This window comes from Macaca thibetana, chromosome 18 (assembly GCF_024542745.1).
Source record: "Macaca thibetana thibetana isolate TM-01 chromosome 18, ASM2454274v1, whole genome shotgun sequence".
Classification (NCBI taxonomy): Eukaryota; Metazoa; Chordata; class Mammalia; order Primates; family Cercopithecidae; genus Macaca; species Macaca thibetana.
The window spans coordinates 48,360,808-48,378,527 of record NC_065595.1 but is presented as its reverse complement, the minus strand read 5'-3'; the positions used below and the strand labels follow the sequence as shown (position 1 = coordinate 48,378,527).

General features: G+C 37.8%; 1 protein-coding gene across 3 annotated transcripts in view; it reads right to left on the bottom strand.

The window, feature by feature from the left end:
* GAREM1 (GRB2 associated regulator of MAPK1 subtype 1) overlaps positions 1-17,720 on the bottom strand; it is a 199,554-nt gene that overhangs the window by 116,178 nt on the left and 65,656 nt on the right. For 2 of the 3 annotated variants that reach the window (XM_050768270.1, XM_050768271.1), the window contains exon 2: positions 11,318-11,458. In XM_050768270.1, coding sequence (XP_050624227.1) covers positions 11,318-11,458 — 141 coding nt within the window. Of the gene's footprint in view, positions 1-11,317; positions 11,459-17,720 lie in introns of those variants that run through there. The other variant, XM_050768272.1, reaches the window with a different exon arrangement.

The window sequence follows — 17,720 nt, the reverse complement described above, 5'->3', positions numbered from 1 at the left end:
GGTGTTAATTATCTTTTATCAGGTCTATTTTAACAACTTCCTAACTAGTTCTACCTGCAGTTTCTCACTATCTTCTCATCCTCCATTCCTGACCAATTTAACTCACCTGCAGGGGAGGGAGGACGCTTGCCTTCACTTAATCTTTCTTAAAAGTAGATTCTGGGAGGAACTCCCCAGGGCACAGAGATTACAGTTCCCATTATTCAGTCTGGAATTTGCTCCAAACTAGGTTTCTAACTCTATCTCCTAAATACTCCTTCCCCTCTATCCCACAGCCAGTTGTTACCTTCAGGAATGGTGCCCGGTACTCTATCTAGAATGCCCTTGACCTCGTTCACCTGAACACCTCCCACTCCTGGACAGCCATCATGACTCCTTACTCAACAATTCCATGGCATTTTGCTTGCACCTGTTACAGCACTCACAATCACCATTCCCTGTCAATATCTCAGAGCTGCACCTGCCTGACTGGAGGGAATTTAGACACCTGACTTGTTCTCCAGGTAGTTCTCAGGCATCTTTGCTGTTTCTCTTTGAAAGAAGAATCCATTTCAGTTGGGTTAAAATTATTTATTGAGTCCTTAAACTATTCAAGGCTGTGTTAGATGCTGTATGAGATACGACTGTCCTCAAGGAGCCTTTAGTGGTGGGAGGAGTGAGAGCAAGATAAACAGTCATGGGTGCAAATTAATACACGGATTCTGAAGGGGCAGGATCTACATGGTGAGAAAGATTACGAAAAGCTTCTTGAAGAAGGTGGTAGTTGAAGCCGGATTTCACTATTCTTCTTGAGGAAGGTGGTGGTGGTTGGGGCAGGATTTCCTATTGGGTGGTAGCTATGATGTGGGAGCCCTACAAGCAGGAGACACAGGAGGGAACAAGGCAGGGCAGAGCCTACCTGAGCAACACAAACAGCCTGGTGTGGCGAGTGCCTGCTGGGGTGTCTGCTGGAGAATGATGCGTGTAGTCAAAGGAACCCCAGACCTCAGAAGGGCCCAGCGTTAGACCAGAGTTTATACTCACAAAGGAAACATTTCTGAAAACTCCTGGCTAGCTGCTAAAATAACAGAGCTGTACTTGAAAAAATAATCTGACAGTAACACAGATGACTGACTGGAGGAGGAAAGGGAGGCACAGTCAGGGTAGGCTGGAAAGGAGGAGGAGTTTTGAAAGGAATTGTGTAGACAGAGAATCAACAAGAGTTGCTGCATAATCACTCTGTGGGTCAGGAGGAAAGGACCCTAGGTGGCTAGAGAACTGGGACTCCCACACAAGGTGACCGGTTTTATTAAAGGAAAAGAGTTGGGACTATAAAATGCTATGAAGGGCTGTAAGGAAAAATATAATTGCCACTGAGAAACGTATGGAATATAGAAGGCATGAACAGAGAAACGGAATCCTTCACATGTCTATGTGTCCACTGCATTTGGTTTACCTACAGTGATTTTTAACATCTAAAAAATAAAAGCTGTTTACTTTGCTTGTCTCACACTCACGCACTGGCTTGACTCACTATTAGGGACAAACCCTATGGTGTTCTGTAAACCAGTTCTAACATGTTGGAGGCACCATGCAATGTATACCTCACCAAAAATCAACACAGACATGTCTGAATCATCTACCGTCTTGCTCCAAATGTCAGAAAAGTTCACATGGTACACACAGTTTGTTGTTTTCCTGTTGCAGTACACTCAACAACTACAGAAATGGGTCAGGGTTAACAGAAAGCCAGCACACGACTTCCTTGGATAGTGACTCACAATGGCAAGTGATTCCAAGCTTAAAAAATGGAGCAGAGTGACTTCAATTCAGGAAGTTGTGCTAGCACTGCAATCAGTTTTGGAATCCATGAAGTCTGTTTTCCACAAATAGAAAAACCTCAAAGAAATTCCTAAAAAAGAACCTTTTAAAAGGTCACACTACTTCTTAGAGGTCCAAATCCAATATGGAAATCAAATTATGAAGTGAGACAAGCACTTTCCCACCTATGCTATAAACACTCCATTAACAGTGTGGTCACAGGCAGCTTGTTCAAACTTTCCACCTGATGTTACTCACATTATCTCATAAGTTAAATTATATTTAAACTGGAGTTAGCCCTTTCAAGTAACCAACTTTCCACTAAGTACCTAAATGTAAGTATAAATAAATGGAAAACAGTAGCCTAGGGGTTTTGGACCCCAGATGCCATCCCTGTTTTGTGCTATAATTTTCATGGTTTTTTTTTTTTTTTTATACTATACTTTGTTTGTAGATTCAGTAAATAATTTGCAAGGATTCTGAATAAACAGGCTGAAATGTGAAAATAGCAATCAAAAGACTCTAAAATTTTTAGAGCTTTACTGGCATTTATAGAGCAATCTAGAAAAGCCACAGAGTATGTCACCAAATAATTCTGCAATGTATTTGCTCATATTCTCCCTTTCCATGTCTCTCATAATGTTTTTATTTTAAGAAAATAATTTTTTAAAAAGTTCCTTTCTTTCCAAGTTTTACATACACCAATCCAAACTTTTTCCCCTTTAATACTTAAATCACTACTATCAACTGGGTCAGCTGCTAGAAACCAGCCACAGCTGGGAGCAATCAGGTTTCCATACGAAGCCATGAGCCCGAAGCTTCTACCACATGGTGAAAACAACATCATTTCTTCCTGAATTCACCCTTCACTGTGTTGTTGCCACAAACATTTAACACTGGAACAAAACAACCCAGTGAAAGATGAATTTTCACTCCTAGAAAAATTAATTAAGACTATAAATAGGATTTAAGGATGGAGGCAGAGTGGTTTTGATAAAAATGCCATATAAGAGTTCAACTCTACAATTTATTTTGCCACTGGTGGTTGTGCTGAGTCAATTTTTTCCTTTTTATTACAATAATTTCCAAACATATGGAAAATTCGGGTAATGAACACCCATATACCTTTTACCTAGATTTAACAACTTGTTTGCCAGAGTCATCTATTTTTATGTCCACTTTTGCTCAAGCATTTTATAACCACATTTCACCCTTAAATAATTCAGTATGTCTCCCTAAAAAGTGAGGATATTTTCCATCATACTATAATACAAACTTGACTACAAATAACAAACTCACAATAATTCCCTAATCATCTCATCATGAATACCATTCATATTCAAATTTCCTTGAGTTATTCTTAAGCAATGTGAAGTAGGACTAGAAAGCTACACTAAAGATTGGTGACAATCTTCAATCCATTTTTGCAGCAAAGACACACTCAGATAATCACTTCATCTTTGTTTTGCGTTAAAATATGAGTGTGAATACCAATGTGTGAAAAATACATTCACCCTCTAACCACAAAAACTATGTTACAGCAGCTATGAAATTTAAGTAAAATGAAGTGCAGAGAGGAAGAGAATAACATTTTTGACTCTTGAGGAAAAAAATGGTAGAGACCATTTCCTAGACAGCAGGCTAATATACTACTTAATTACTTTCTCTTTTTTTCCTCTTCTGAATCATTTCCCTTAGTCTAGAAAGATTTCTCAGATTCCATTATTCTTAAAAATATGAAACACTGGAAAGCTGATTTCACTCCTACGTCCTCTTTCTTGGCTTCCCCTTTTTTTAAATAAAATTTTATATTTACTTTGCTCCCCCCAAATCAAATGTCACTGGTTTCCCTTTAATACAAAATATCTTTACAAAAATAGTTGATCCTTGCTTGCTGCCCACCTTTCACTCATTTTTAACTCTCTTTTGTAATCTAATTTTCCTCAGTTTCCTTACTTGAGACTGCCCTGTTGAACATCACCCAATTCCCTCTTCAACACTTAAAAGACTCTTCCCCCAGGCCTCCAGCCTCTGATCTGATCACCTCCCCAGGCCCAGCAGCTGTCCCCTCGGAGGCCCAAGGGGCTCCCCTGGAAGCTCTTCCTGGAAATTTACTGAGCAATGGGAATGTTACCTGTATGCAGATGACTTGTAAAAGTGAAAAAAGTCAAGACTTATATAGCTACTTAATTTTTTCCTAGAGTCAGAATACAAGTAGGGAGCTACTGTGAAAGGAAGAAAAATGAAAGCTTTACCCAGCTTCTCGGTTAATTCTAACGGATCTCTCCTCTCTAGGATGACTTCCAAGTAAAAGTGCCTCCTAGCACTTTCCAGGGAATAGTGGAGATGGGGGCAAGCTCTGAAGCCACATATCCTGGGTTCAAATCATACTTATTAGCTGTGTATTACTACAAAAACTTAGCATCTCTAAACCTCAGTTTGTACTTGTATGAAATATAGATAATAGCAACCACTTCATGAGTTTGTTGTGAAAGTCATATGAAGAAATAACAGTAAAATGCTGAGTTAACAAAGTGCCTAAGAAATGGTAAGCACTAAATAAATTTTAGTTATTGTTAACGATAACCTAAAAATTAAATCATCAAAAATGGTTATTTTTTAGATCTATAACATTTTTTAATGGCAAGAATGGCTGAGATAAATGTTCCTCAGCATACTATATTAGTTCTGAGGACTTCTGAAAAGAAAGTTTGGTTATTTTCCATTTCATCACATAAGCTTTATCCCATGTAACAGGGAAAGTACACCAGGCGTTGTTCAACACTAGTAGTTACTTTTATAAATGGATGCTTCATGCTAATTAAACTTGCAACCCAGGAGAATAAAATTAGCTTGTTTCAACATTTCCTTTTGTTCAGTAATTACAATTCAAGGTTATGTTAGATGCCACATTACTATAATTTTGCCCAAGAGACAAACACTGCACATCCCACAATTTTTAAAAACAGGCACTGCTGATATAAATCCAGGTGCTTGCTGAATAAGGGCCTTGAAAACTGCATAAGCAATTCTTACCCATCTTGTGCTCAAGTGTCACTTACTTCTGTACATATTACAACTAAGAGGGAAAGTACTGAGATCATTTTAGCTTGTTATAGATTCACCAGATTTGCAGGAGGATGAGAATTTAAAAATAGAAGCCAAACGTGGCTGGAGTTTATCTCAGATGCTTATGTTCAAGTAGCAATCTGTTCATCCATGATGACAGTATCTGTTCATCCATGATGACAGCACACTTGCCACGGAATGCTATAAATTTTCATAAACCCAATCAGAATTCCATTACTTTGCAAATCGGCAGGCCACTGATAGACAGACACCTCACATTCTGATCCATTTGGTTTCTCAAAGCTGTCTCTTGGTAGAGTTTTCTTTGTTGTCTTTCATGACAGAGGGGAGTGACAGGAGATACCATTTATTTTGTATTACTCACATGCCAGCACTGTGCTGAGCCATTTACGCAAGTCAGATCTCTGAGAATCTGCACAACATTTTTCTACAGCAGATCTCCATTTTATAGAGTGGAGACTTGGAGCTCAGGACAGCAAATAAAATTCCAGAGAGAATGGCATATCTAGGCTTTCGTGGGGCTTGAGGTTTATATTCTTTTGTTTTGTTTTGTTTTAAAGTCACATTATGCATACTAAGTTAGGTTTCAGGCCCTAGAAAGGGTCAGCATAAACAAGGGCCTCTGAGACACCAGCTTTAGTGGTAACCAACTGGGGATCTGCGTGACTGATCATGCTGAGCTGCAGAGACAAAAGGAATTTGATGAATAGATACATTAATTGTAGAATAAAAACCATTCAACTTTAGAAATTCCTGGCTAGAATTAAGTTGCTAGGTTTAAAAAATTTAATATTTGTTTTTGTTTAATAAGTCAGGGTAAAAGTGTGGGAAGAAGAGTTGGTGTGCATGTTGAGCTAGCAATGTCTGACACAGGTCCAGGCAGTTTGGAGTTAATGTTCTGAGTACACAGAACGCAGAAAAAATCTGAGCTCTGTATTGTACATTTCTTAGGAAAGGTTTGCCCCTTTGGTAGCAATGTGAAGTAGGAAAGTTCAGATTACATTTATCTGTGATGCCTTTTGAATACAATTTCTATGAATGTGGCAATCTCTTTTCTAAAAAAACACTGTCAATTTTTCTTAAGTGGGTTCTCTACTATTAGCAAAATACATGATGTTGACTGGACACATTCTCTCAGAATCAATTATTAGGTATACCAAGAAAACACCTTTTGTCTAAAACTTATTTTGCCAGAATAGGGAATGTCTTTATTTCCCCAAGGCACATCTAAATAATTTCAGAATTCAGAATAAGGAGATTCTTATCACCACCATTTCAGCATGAGGTTCTGATAAGAACTACGGAAGTCATAGTTATCTTTTTTCAAAGTCTTACGAAATTATTTTTCATATTAAGAATTTCATGAAAATCTCTGATGTAGCATATATCTTTAAAATGCTGAGTTTTATCACTTTCCAAAATATGCATGAATGGAGCTGTGGCCTATGGCTGCCCAGGCTGTGCACTGCCCAACTCCAAGGGACTGTCTTAACAAAGATCACAAAGCAAGGAGTACTACTTGGAACAGGAAAGTGTAGGAGCCTTGATCAAAGGAGAATACTGATTGAAAAGAATGGCTGCTACGTGTGCCAGAAAATAAGGACATGATTTAAAAAATGAAGGGGGCATGTCACAGAGACACAGGTGCCAGCCTATACCCAAATGCAGAAACATAGGACTGTTTGAAGAAACAAGGACAGCAACATATCATAGTACACTGAATGGCATAAGAATCCACAAGTCCATGCTCATAATAGCAGGTAAGTAAAAAAATAAATAAATAGAAGAGAGAAAAAAAGCCTTTCCTTACAGGAGAATGACGGCTAACAAATACAAGAAGGAATGATGGAGTTAAGTTAGAAAAGCACTGTTTTGCCACCTTCATAGTAAAAATGGAATCAGACAGTAATCATCAACAGCTACTTAAAAGGGGAGTGGTGGGGGGAGAAGATTTAGGGAAACAGCAAGAGAGTTACAGAGTCTAAAAGTATGTACTCTCAAATTTCCCAGTAATGGTAATTATTGTAAGTGAATGGTAATTATACAGCAGAGAAACTGGACAATACGTTAACCAAATGATCAAAACTAAGATCACCAATAAGGAGCAAAGGACATCCCTTGGCACTATCACAACACAGAGCAGATTAGCCAAGACTGCGTCGCCTCATCCAATCATGAGGACATGGGGAAACCCAAACTGAGGGTTGTTTTAGAAAATAATTTGTCTGTATTCTTTAAAAAATGTCTATATCATGAAACACAAAGACGGCTGAGGAACTTGTTCCAGATTAAAGGAGACTAAAGAGATACAAGAGCAAAATACTATAAGTGGTCCTAGACTGGATGTGGTCCTGGAGGGGAAAAAAAATACAGTAAGGTCTTATTGGGACAATCAACAAAACTGGAACATGGACAGTAGATTAAAGTATTAAATGTACTGAATTTGCTACCAGTGTTGTGGTTACATAAGAAGATATCCTTGTTCTTAGGAAATACACAGTGAAGTATTAGGGGGATGTATGCTGTCTACTCTCAAATAACCGAGAAAAAAATAAATAGTATGTTTGTCTGTATTTTTATGTGCATTTGGTGGGGAGGGAGGAGGGTAAGAATGATGAAAAACAAATGTGGCAAAATGATGCTAAAAATGGGTAAAACTGGGTAAATGGCACAAGGCAGTAAACTATACTACTGCAACTTCAAAATAAAATTCCAAAAGCAAAACAAACAACAGCAGCCCAAATAACATTGAGGGGTGTCAGTATTCAACTAGCTTGAATAAAGAGAAAAGTAATTCGACTTGTAATTAGTAGTGCAGGAGAAAGAATTAAATCCTTAGAAACATTTAGTTGCTAACATGATCATAATCATCACCATTAACATTTATGGAGGCTTACTAAGTGGTAAACACTCTGAAAGGTGTTTCTCTTTCCATCTTCACAATTACCCTAAGAGAAAGGCACTATAATTATCTTTACTTTATAGATGAGAAAACAAAGGTTTAAAGAGGTTTAGTAACTTGCCCAAAGTAATATAGACAAAAAATGGCAGAATGAGAAATCAAACTACGTCGTTTGATTACAAAGCTGGTGGGCTTTACTACTCTGTTAAACATTTTAAATTACTGTTTATTAACTGTCCTCAAAGAATGTGAGATTCATTTCAACCTAGAAGAAATTCTGAAAAATTGGTAACATATACATATATAAGGGTTTCCTCTAATTAAAAGTAGAGCACAAATAAGCTAGGGAGACATAAATGATTTTTGGTCTCCACAATGTATTATATGTTCTCTTTCTTCCAAGGGCTAAACCTGGCAATAAATAGATTCTTGGAAACAAAATGTATCTACTATAACCTTGAAATGATCAATCATATCAAGACTCATAGGTCTCCATTTTACACTGTAATCAAAACATACTCCCAGGCCAGGTGTGATGGCTCATACCTGTAATCCCAACATTTTGAAAGGCCAAGGCAGGTGGATGGCTTGAGACCTGGAGTTTGAGACCAGCAACAAAACAAGAACTGGTCTCTACAAAAAATTTAAAAGTTGGCTGGGCATGGTGCCAGGTACAAGCCTAGTGCCAGCTATTCAAGAGGCTGAGGTGGGAGGATCCCTTGAGCCCAGTAGTTCAGGGCTGCAGTGAACCATGATCACACCACTGCACTCTGGCCTGGGTGACAGAGTGAAACCTTGTTTCAAAACAAACAAACAAAAAACACTTATAAAACCACACTGCCTTCTTATTTACCTGTTTGTAAGATTTTTTTTTAAAAAAACTACTAAATCACTAAATTTGTCTTTGTGAAGCAAGTTTCATGGTGCTATCTTAAGACATGAAACCCAAAACAAAATGATCAGCTGGAATCTATTTGTACCTCAAAACTTCTACTTAAACTTCTTGTTGAAAATTCAGGAAGACAGCTTAGAACATTTAGACACTCATGACCAAGCATTCATTCTATTTTGATTAATGGCAAATGATCATGAACTATTTGGTCCTATTTCAAGCTCTTCTTTCTTTAATATATTTTCTCTCCTTTCTGTTGAATGACGTGATCTTCGTGCCCATATTTCCTCTTAGTCTTGGCACCTCCATTTCATTTTTTAAAAATGTATCATTTGCAACACAATCTATCATCTTCCTTATGGATCAAAAGGAAGCTGCTCAACAATATCACATCTTTCTTCCCAATGGAAGCTGGATGGTTCTTTTAAAAAAAAGAAGTTCCAAACACCAAAATATTTACAAACATTTGTGGGTGTTTGAGGAAATCTTATCTCACATTGTGGATGCTCATTCTAGAACAATGGGTTCCCAACACTGGCTGTATATTTTAACCATGGGGGAGCTTTTTAAAATTCTGGTATCCAGCCAACACTCCAGACCAATTAACTTCTGCAGGTAGGACCCTACATCAGTCTTTTTAAAGCTCTCCAGGTGAATCTAATGTATAACCAAGTCTGAGATCCCTGAGTCGAACACCCATGGCCACAAAGAATTATCTTTTGAGTGCAGATCCAAAGGCTTCAGGTGTTTTTTATAATTGGTATAACTTGTGAAGGACTGTATAGTCCAACTGGTGAGTGTGCACACAGGAAAAGGTAACTGAATGAAGACTGAGGACGTGTGCTAAATGAATGGGACACATCAGGAGACCACGTGGGGCTGCAGAGGATAGCTGCACCCTCCCGATGAAATGATGAGCTGAGGAAGGCAACTCCAGCCAGTCAGAGACGGTGTAAAAGGAAAAGTGTCTAGTATGTTCAGGAAACAGTGAGATGACTAATGTAGCTAGAGTGGGAGGTTCACTCTTTGGAGTAGAAAAGATCAGTTTGGAGAAGTAGACTAGAACCAGCCTCTGGAAGGCATTCAACAAGTCAAAGAATCTAGTGGCAGGATGCAGTCTCTAAAGGGGTTTGAGGAAGTGATAAAGTGAGGGCACTCTTGGCAAGACTGATTTGACAGAGCTTTTCACAATGATTTTGTGGGAAAGACTAAAATGTAATTTCCTCATAGAAGAATACAGCAGATTAGGTAAAAGAATATAGGATGAAGCAATGTAGCAATTTACCCTTCTTTCCAGTTTTCCACAAAGACAGAAACAGAATTTTGATTTGCTGAAAATAGCATGGATCTCACTGCTAGTAGGAACCACTCTGACGAGAGAACGGGTAGGGTAGGGGGTTTGTTTCATTCTCTGCCCCTATGAAAATGGTCCCATTTGCCTGAGTTACAATCTAACAGATGTAATGCTTTCTACAACTGCACATTTCTCTCTTCTTCCATGAAGGCTATTCTTAGGGCTAGGAAAATACAATTCTAGAGGACTAAGTTTTAGGCCAGAGAAATTTTTTTTTCTTATAATTTTTTTAAGTAAGGATTTTTGAGAAGCTAAGTAATCCTTGGGTTGTATCGGCAATTGAAGATTCCCAGGAATCAAAAATGGTACCAAACTATTCATTCATTCATTAAATATTCATCAAACAAATACCATTTGCTGTGTCTAGACAGTGGGAATACAGTAAGGTCCCTTTTCCAAATAATAACTCTCTGGGCATTGTAAAGGGGTTATTTGAGAACACAATGGCAGTCCAGGGCTACACAATTTACGGTTAGTTGATTAAGATATTCTGAACAGACTTGGAAAATACTGAACAATAATAGAGAAAAGACTAAGATCCTTTATATAATGTATTATAAGTGCCAGAAAAAGCATATGGTAACATAAGTTTTTTTTTTAATTGCATTTATAAGCTATCACTATTTAGAGCTTATTTAAGCCACTAGATGTATCCCAAGCTCCTAGAACAGTACTGGCACACAGAATATATTCAATAAACATCAGTTAAATGGCACTGTTGCATTGAGTCGAGTTCAAAGTGAGGTGAGAAGGCAGGTATTACCCTCATTTAACTAAAGCAGCGAAGGCATCTCAGTTGCCTGTAATCTAAATGCCTACTGAAAGGAAAGACATATCCAGGTATATGAGCTACCAATCCAATACTTTTAAAATCAGACCACAGTGTTAATTTGTGACATGGAATCTTGTGAAATCTTCACAAAGTCATTCACAAAAGCAATGCTCAAACTGTATACAGGATTCCTCAGAGACATGACCCCCTGAAGCTCCGAGGTTGGCTACATGTATTGATTTTAATTCCAAGACAATAGAGGTGTTTTATTTGTAAAATTTCTATCTTATAAATACCTAATAAGAATCCCCATTTAACTACATGCATTAATTAGAAAGACTTCTAACAAAATGAATCTGAGCTTTCACTGATCGATAATCACACACAAATGTTTGCTTCTCTAAGTCATTCTACTTTCTAGTTTACAAACAATTCTTAGAGGAAAAGTTTAGCTATTCACATCCCCTTTGTCTCTCTGCCTCGTCTTGGCCCTTGGAGGAGTCTTACCTGCATAATGTACCGGAATCTCTATCTTTGGCCCAATGACATAGTGACCCTCCTCCAAGCTGTGGGCAGTAATGGTGGTCCACTGGCGGCAGGAATGAATCAGCAGGTAGTCATTTTCCCGCAGCCCTTCTACGCACTCTCCTAGGAAATATAATTTTATATGAGAAACTCAGAATTCATCATCTGCTTACTCCATACTTTGCAATAAAATTTCATTAGTTAAAACTTGACGAATGCAGAAGTTGATAGTTCATCCCAAGATGAGATAAAGTTTACCTCTGAATTGGTTTTTTTTTTTAAAGGGTATTCCACACCAAGCTGACAACTGTACATAGAAGTCCATAAAAATGTTTCCCACTGATTTGCAAATAGATATTCAAATATCACATTATACCTAAATGATTATATTTTAATGATAATAAAACATTTATTAAGTGCCTAGGATACATTAGGTACTCTTTAGATGCTTTGCATATACTGTTTCATGTAATAAGATAACTTTAGGAGGTAGGTAAAAGGTAATGCTCCTTCTTTATAGGTGAGAAGAATCAAAGTTTGAAATGTTAACATGCCTAAGCTCACAGATTTAATAAACTGAAATGCGAGGATTCAAAGCTAGGTCAGATGGATTGAAAGCTTATGATTTAATCACTACAATAAAGCTACAAAAATAAATAATCTTATCTCTGTTGAGAGAGTACTTGAAATTAAATGCTCACAGTTCCTTTTAAATTTTATGTTTGCCAATTTTCTCTGGCCTCCTACCAAACTTCTCAATCAATTAAAAATAATGATTTATAGCATACAAATGAAATTTCTTTTCATTTTAATATTTTCTGAAGTAACTTTTCAGCATTTGAACTAACGACAAACTATTTCAAAAGAGAAATTCATTCCCTGAAACTTAAAAGATGTTTTTCTAGATGCTGAAATAATCCATCCCCTTAATCCTGGTTTAGTAATTTTAAGTGCTCAAAGAAAATACCTGAAAAGGCTAATTTTTTATATAGAAAACAGCCTTCCTTATTTTGACACTTACTATATTACAGTAATTAAGCTATTAGTGATTTAACTGTGTGTTTTGAAATGGCATTTGTAGATCTCTCAAAAATTATTAAAAGTTTCAGTACTTTTGCAATAAATAGAGGAGACTGTAATGATCAACTTGGCTATCCCAACCTAAACTATCTAATTTGATTCCAAAACAGTAATGCAACAACCTTTAAAACAGTGTTGGCCTGGCATAGTGACTCATGCCTATAATCCCAGCACTCCAGCTGAGAGGACTGCTTGAGTCCAGGAGTTTGAGACAGGCATGGGGAACAAGGCAAAACCCCATCTCTACAAAAAAAAAAAAAAAAAAAAAAATTAGCCAGGTGTGGCAGTGCATATCTGTAGTCCCAGCTACTCAGGAGGCTGAGATGGGAGGATTGCTTGAGCCTGGGAGGTGGAAGCTACAGCGAGCTGAGATTGTGCCACTGCACTCCAGGCTGGGTAACACAGCGAGATTCTGTCTTAAAAAATAAAAATAAAATAAAATAAAAAGATTAAAACAGTCTCAAAGCAGGAATACTTTATAGTACAAAATACAAAGAGTTAAAAACTTTATAAGAGGACAGGGAGAGAAAAGAAACAGATCTGGAAGTAGAGGTACATTAGCAGGAGGGGCAGAATCCAATTCATCAGGGGGGATTTTTCAAATCAGGCTCTGCTGCCCATCACCTCTTGTGAAGATGTGGCCTCCTTTTTTCAGAAAGATACTGCCTGGGGGCCAGTGGTACTCATGAGCCCTTTGTATTCCCTCAACCACCTTAGGGCAGGAAGGAAAAATCTAGAACTGCTGCTCCAAAGGAGAAATCACTGTAACCTGCTGCAGGAGTTACAAGCAGCAGGTTTAGAGTCCCACAGACCTGGTCTCAAGCGATGTTCTGCTACCCACCACGGTGTGGTCTTGGGCAGGAACCTCCTCCTGTCACCTGTGAGACAGAGTTCTTAATACAACAGGCCCTGCTGCACAGCGTGGATGTGGAGATGCCCAGAGACACTGAATGGCAAGTGTGTAGCACCAGGTCTAGCAGGTATTAGCAGTGATCAGGACACATAAGGTATTAATTTTATGGTACGCTTTTTTCCCCCTAAAATGTAATGCTTCTATAAATACTGCAATTCAAGTTATATTAACCTTTAACAAATTAGGAAATGACCTTCAGAGGAGTCGAGAAACTTGCCCAAAGCGCACAGCTTAGTAAGTGGCAGAAGCTGACTTTGGGGTCTCTCTCCATCTCTTTCCTGCTCTTCCAATGCCACAATGTCCCTTACCTTGAAAACCACTGACAATAATCCAAAGAACAGGGAGAAACTGACCTTTGGCTTCAAGTTTCATTCATTCCCTCAATCAATATGACAACCACTGTTCCGAGTGCTAGGCACACACCAGTGAACAAACCCAAGATCACTGCCCTAGGGCACTTACTATCCAACAGGGAGAAAACAGCCAATACCAGTAACAAAAATAAGTAATTACATGACAAATTAATTCGAAGGTGAGAGATGCTGGGTGGGGGAAGTAATGGGTAAGAGGATCAGGATTATCTAGAACAGGGGACAGTTCACACATTTATTTTTAACTATTCCAACAAACATTCATTCGTTATCCAACAAACATTTATTATTTTTTATGCAAATGGCAATGAGCGAGTGGGCAAAAATATAAAGAAGACTTGGTCCCTACATTCAAGAAGTCATTCTTGAGGGTGAGGTGGGTTCCTATGTAATTTTACACAAGAGAAGCCATGATGAGTGCTATGCAAGAGGAATAAGAAATGCAGGGCAGAGATCGGGATTCCAGCAGAGGAGATCGAGAAAAATGTGAAAGGGCAAATACAGCATGTGAGCTGCTCTGTCTTTGAAAAATGAGCTGGGCTTAGGTAAGAGAGAGGCAAAGGGGAACCACTGAAGGGTTTTGGATGAGAAGATGGCCAAAGCTCTGCTTTAGAAAAATTAATCTGGTGGAACTCTAAAAGGTGGATTGGAGAAGAGAGAAACCAGAGCCATGGGGCGTATGTAGAAAACCCAGAGGTAGAACACACTGCCATTCAGGGGGAAAAAATGTTGTTTTCTGCAACTAAATTGTTGTATCATAAAAACTGTTTTAATTTTATCCCACAGTGGGCTCTAAAGAGGCAGCCAAGAAACAACTGCAGTCAAGTTAATCAAAATGAAAATGTAATGTTAAGTCCTACTGCTAGCTGGTGTAGTAAACACTCCAGTAAGAGGATTCAGAATGATTTTTAAAGCTATAAAGTAGTAAGAAACCAATGCCTATTTTTGAGCTTATGTATTTTTTTTTTATTTTAACTGAGCTGTGTGCCTGCTTTAGGCAAAATAAGTTCCAGAAAAATTGTCCAGAAATAAAACTTAATATAATCACTTAAAATATCCCAGGGTAGGCCACTAATAGAGACATTACACTAAATGAATTCATAAAGTAAACAATTTTGTGACATAATTATTCTGTTGCTTAACTACTACATATAATGTACTAAAATTTACATATTTAACTCAATGATGTAGTAAGGAGAAGTCTAAAAGAACTGCATGTTAAATTCCAAAATATGTGAATGCCATCCTGAAATTTCCCCACATTTAACATGCTTCTGGGATATGCTTGGATTTTACTTGCCCCATTTGACCTTGATCCTTTCAACATTAAGTCTTACCTACCTGTTAAAATAATTTTTAACACTAGGATAACTAGAATCCATGAAACCTGCAAAGTTAGTCTGCTTAAAAAAAAAAAGGATTCAATTTCAAAATCCAAAATAAATATTTATAAGCTGGACATGCACAAATGGGTAATTCTCTTTTCTGCTCCTTTGGCTTCTGGGCCAACAGATCTCCTGAGCCACCTTTCTGATCCCTGCTTGCTATTTTCTCTCAGTGCTTTCTCCTCGACATTTGCCATAACTGTAGGAGTTATTGAGGCTCCACCCCTTAGCCTGTTCACCCTGTCTCCTCTACAATCTTACATATTTCTAAAGAATTAGTTGCAGACAACTCCGAAATCCTTGTTAATACCAGTTGCTAACTTTTATTCTGAGTCCTATTTGTCCCTCTGCCCTTCATTAGGCATCATATATTCAATCACCACACACTTATTGAGGGCCAATTATGTTCTAGGACCTGGACACTTGGTAACAAACCATGTACCTGTGCTTGTGGAGTGGACCTTTTGGCTGGATTTTCCATCTTTTCTTTCTTTCATTTTCTTTTATTGAGACAGAGTCTTGCTCTGTTGCCCAGGCTGAAGTACAGTGGTGTAATCTCAGCTCACTGCAACCTCTGTCTCCCAGCTTCAAGCGATTCTCGTGCCTTAGCCTCCCAAGTAGCTGGGATTACAGGCATGCACCACTACACCCAGCTAATTTTTGTATTTTTAGGTTTTACCATGTTGGCCAGGCTGGTCTCAAACTCGTGGCCTCAAGTGATCTGCCTGCTTCGGCCTCCCAAAGTGCTGTGATTACAGGAGTGAGCCACTGTGCCCGGTCTCAATCTTTTTATTCTCCTAATGTATTTAAATATTGTTGCAGATAACATTTTAAAAAATGAAAATGTAGTACTACTCACATGCCTTCAACAGTTCCATTCATACAGAATGAGGCCCTGAGTCCAATACTCAAGGTCCCCATGATTTATTTCTAATAGTTTACCATCTTATGTTACCCCCTCCCGCTCCCAACCTACACAAAACCCAAAGGGACTGTTCCCTGCTTACATACATGCTGTATTCTCACTTATATGAGCCCTCTGCTCACTTCAGTTTCCGTGCCTTGGCCTTTATCTCTCAATCCTTACTTACCCAGTTCCTCACCCTAACTCAAGTGCTACCTTTGTGAATGTCTTCCTGATCCTAATCTTTCTTTGTTTTTGTTTTGAGCCAGGTTCTTGCTCTGCTGCCCAGTCTGGCGTGAAGTGGTCCAATCACAACTCACTGCAGCGTCAACTTCTCAGGCTCAAGTGATCCTCCTGCCTCAGCCTCCCAAAGTGCTGGGATTACAGGTGTGAGCCACTGAGCCCAGCCCTGGTTCTAATCCTACTCATTTAAACTGCACTGATTTTATAGCTTTGCTTACAGTCTATGCTGAATTTATAAGTTTGTTTTAAAGCTATGAGTACACAAATCTTAGATCAACTTTTTAATGTTTATGTATTAATATTTAAATGCCAACACAATAAAAATAACTTAACCTGTAGAAATTACAAGCATTTTTTTCCCTTTTAAAACTGGTCTATACATTCACCAACTTTGAGAAACATGGTTGTAGGGAATAAGGAACAAAGGTATGCAGGACCATAACATGCTGTTAATCTTAATTTAGAATATTTCTCCCTGGACACTGAATCTTATTTTTTTATGCTGATTGTAAGTATTTTAGCTTTGTCCAAATTGTCATTACCTTCCTTACAGTTGAATGTATCTGAATTACCACATAACTATAGTGCCTTTATGAATTAAAGCACCCTTCTGAATTACTTAGGATGGTTGTGAATCAATGTAAGTAGTTATGTAACATCTGTCACAGCAGAACCCAAATCTCTATTAAATGCTTTTTTATTTTTAAACATGAAGAGGAAAGACATTCGGATGACTAAATATAATATGCGGATAATAAACTTGTTAGCTTAACTACTGATGAGTTTTCTTTTAAGGTTGGGATGAATCCAGAGAACAAAACAGACACACGCTCATGTTGGGTTTTTGGGTTTGTTTCTTGCCATTCTTATGTTGCACAAAACAAACCCCAGTTGACAGAACAAAGAAAAGGCAAGTATACGTGATTTTAGTTAACTCTGTAAGTTGTGTGCTCGTATATTAAGGTTTTTTTTTTTTTTTCACATTTGTGTTTCTTTGTACTTAGAGTATTGTATTTCACATCAGAGTAACCGGCTTGGTAAACCATCTGAAGCTGTATCCCTGCAAAAAGCATGCACGTTTAATCCTTTCAACTCCAAAATACCTAACTTTGCAAATATATAATCTTATATGACAGATTATTTTTCTTTTTAAAGTATGTTTTTATTCCTCATTAGCCTGATTTTTTTCTCAGCACTGTGATAGAGCCTTGTCTATAGTAGTGGACATTTAAATAGTTGTTGACTGACTAATATGGCTCCACTGAAATAATCTGATTTGTTAGTACATATATAATAAGAATCAGATTGGCTGAACTTGATATTGTTTTTATCTGTCACAGACATAAACTGTTCCTTACGTCTTAGCTAGATCTATTAAACAATGAATAATTTAATAAGTTCTATGACTTCTGTCTTGGCACTTATTATAAATCTAATTTAACAGTTGTGTATTATTTTACCAACATCAAAAGGAAAGCTATTCAAGTTA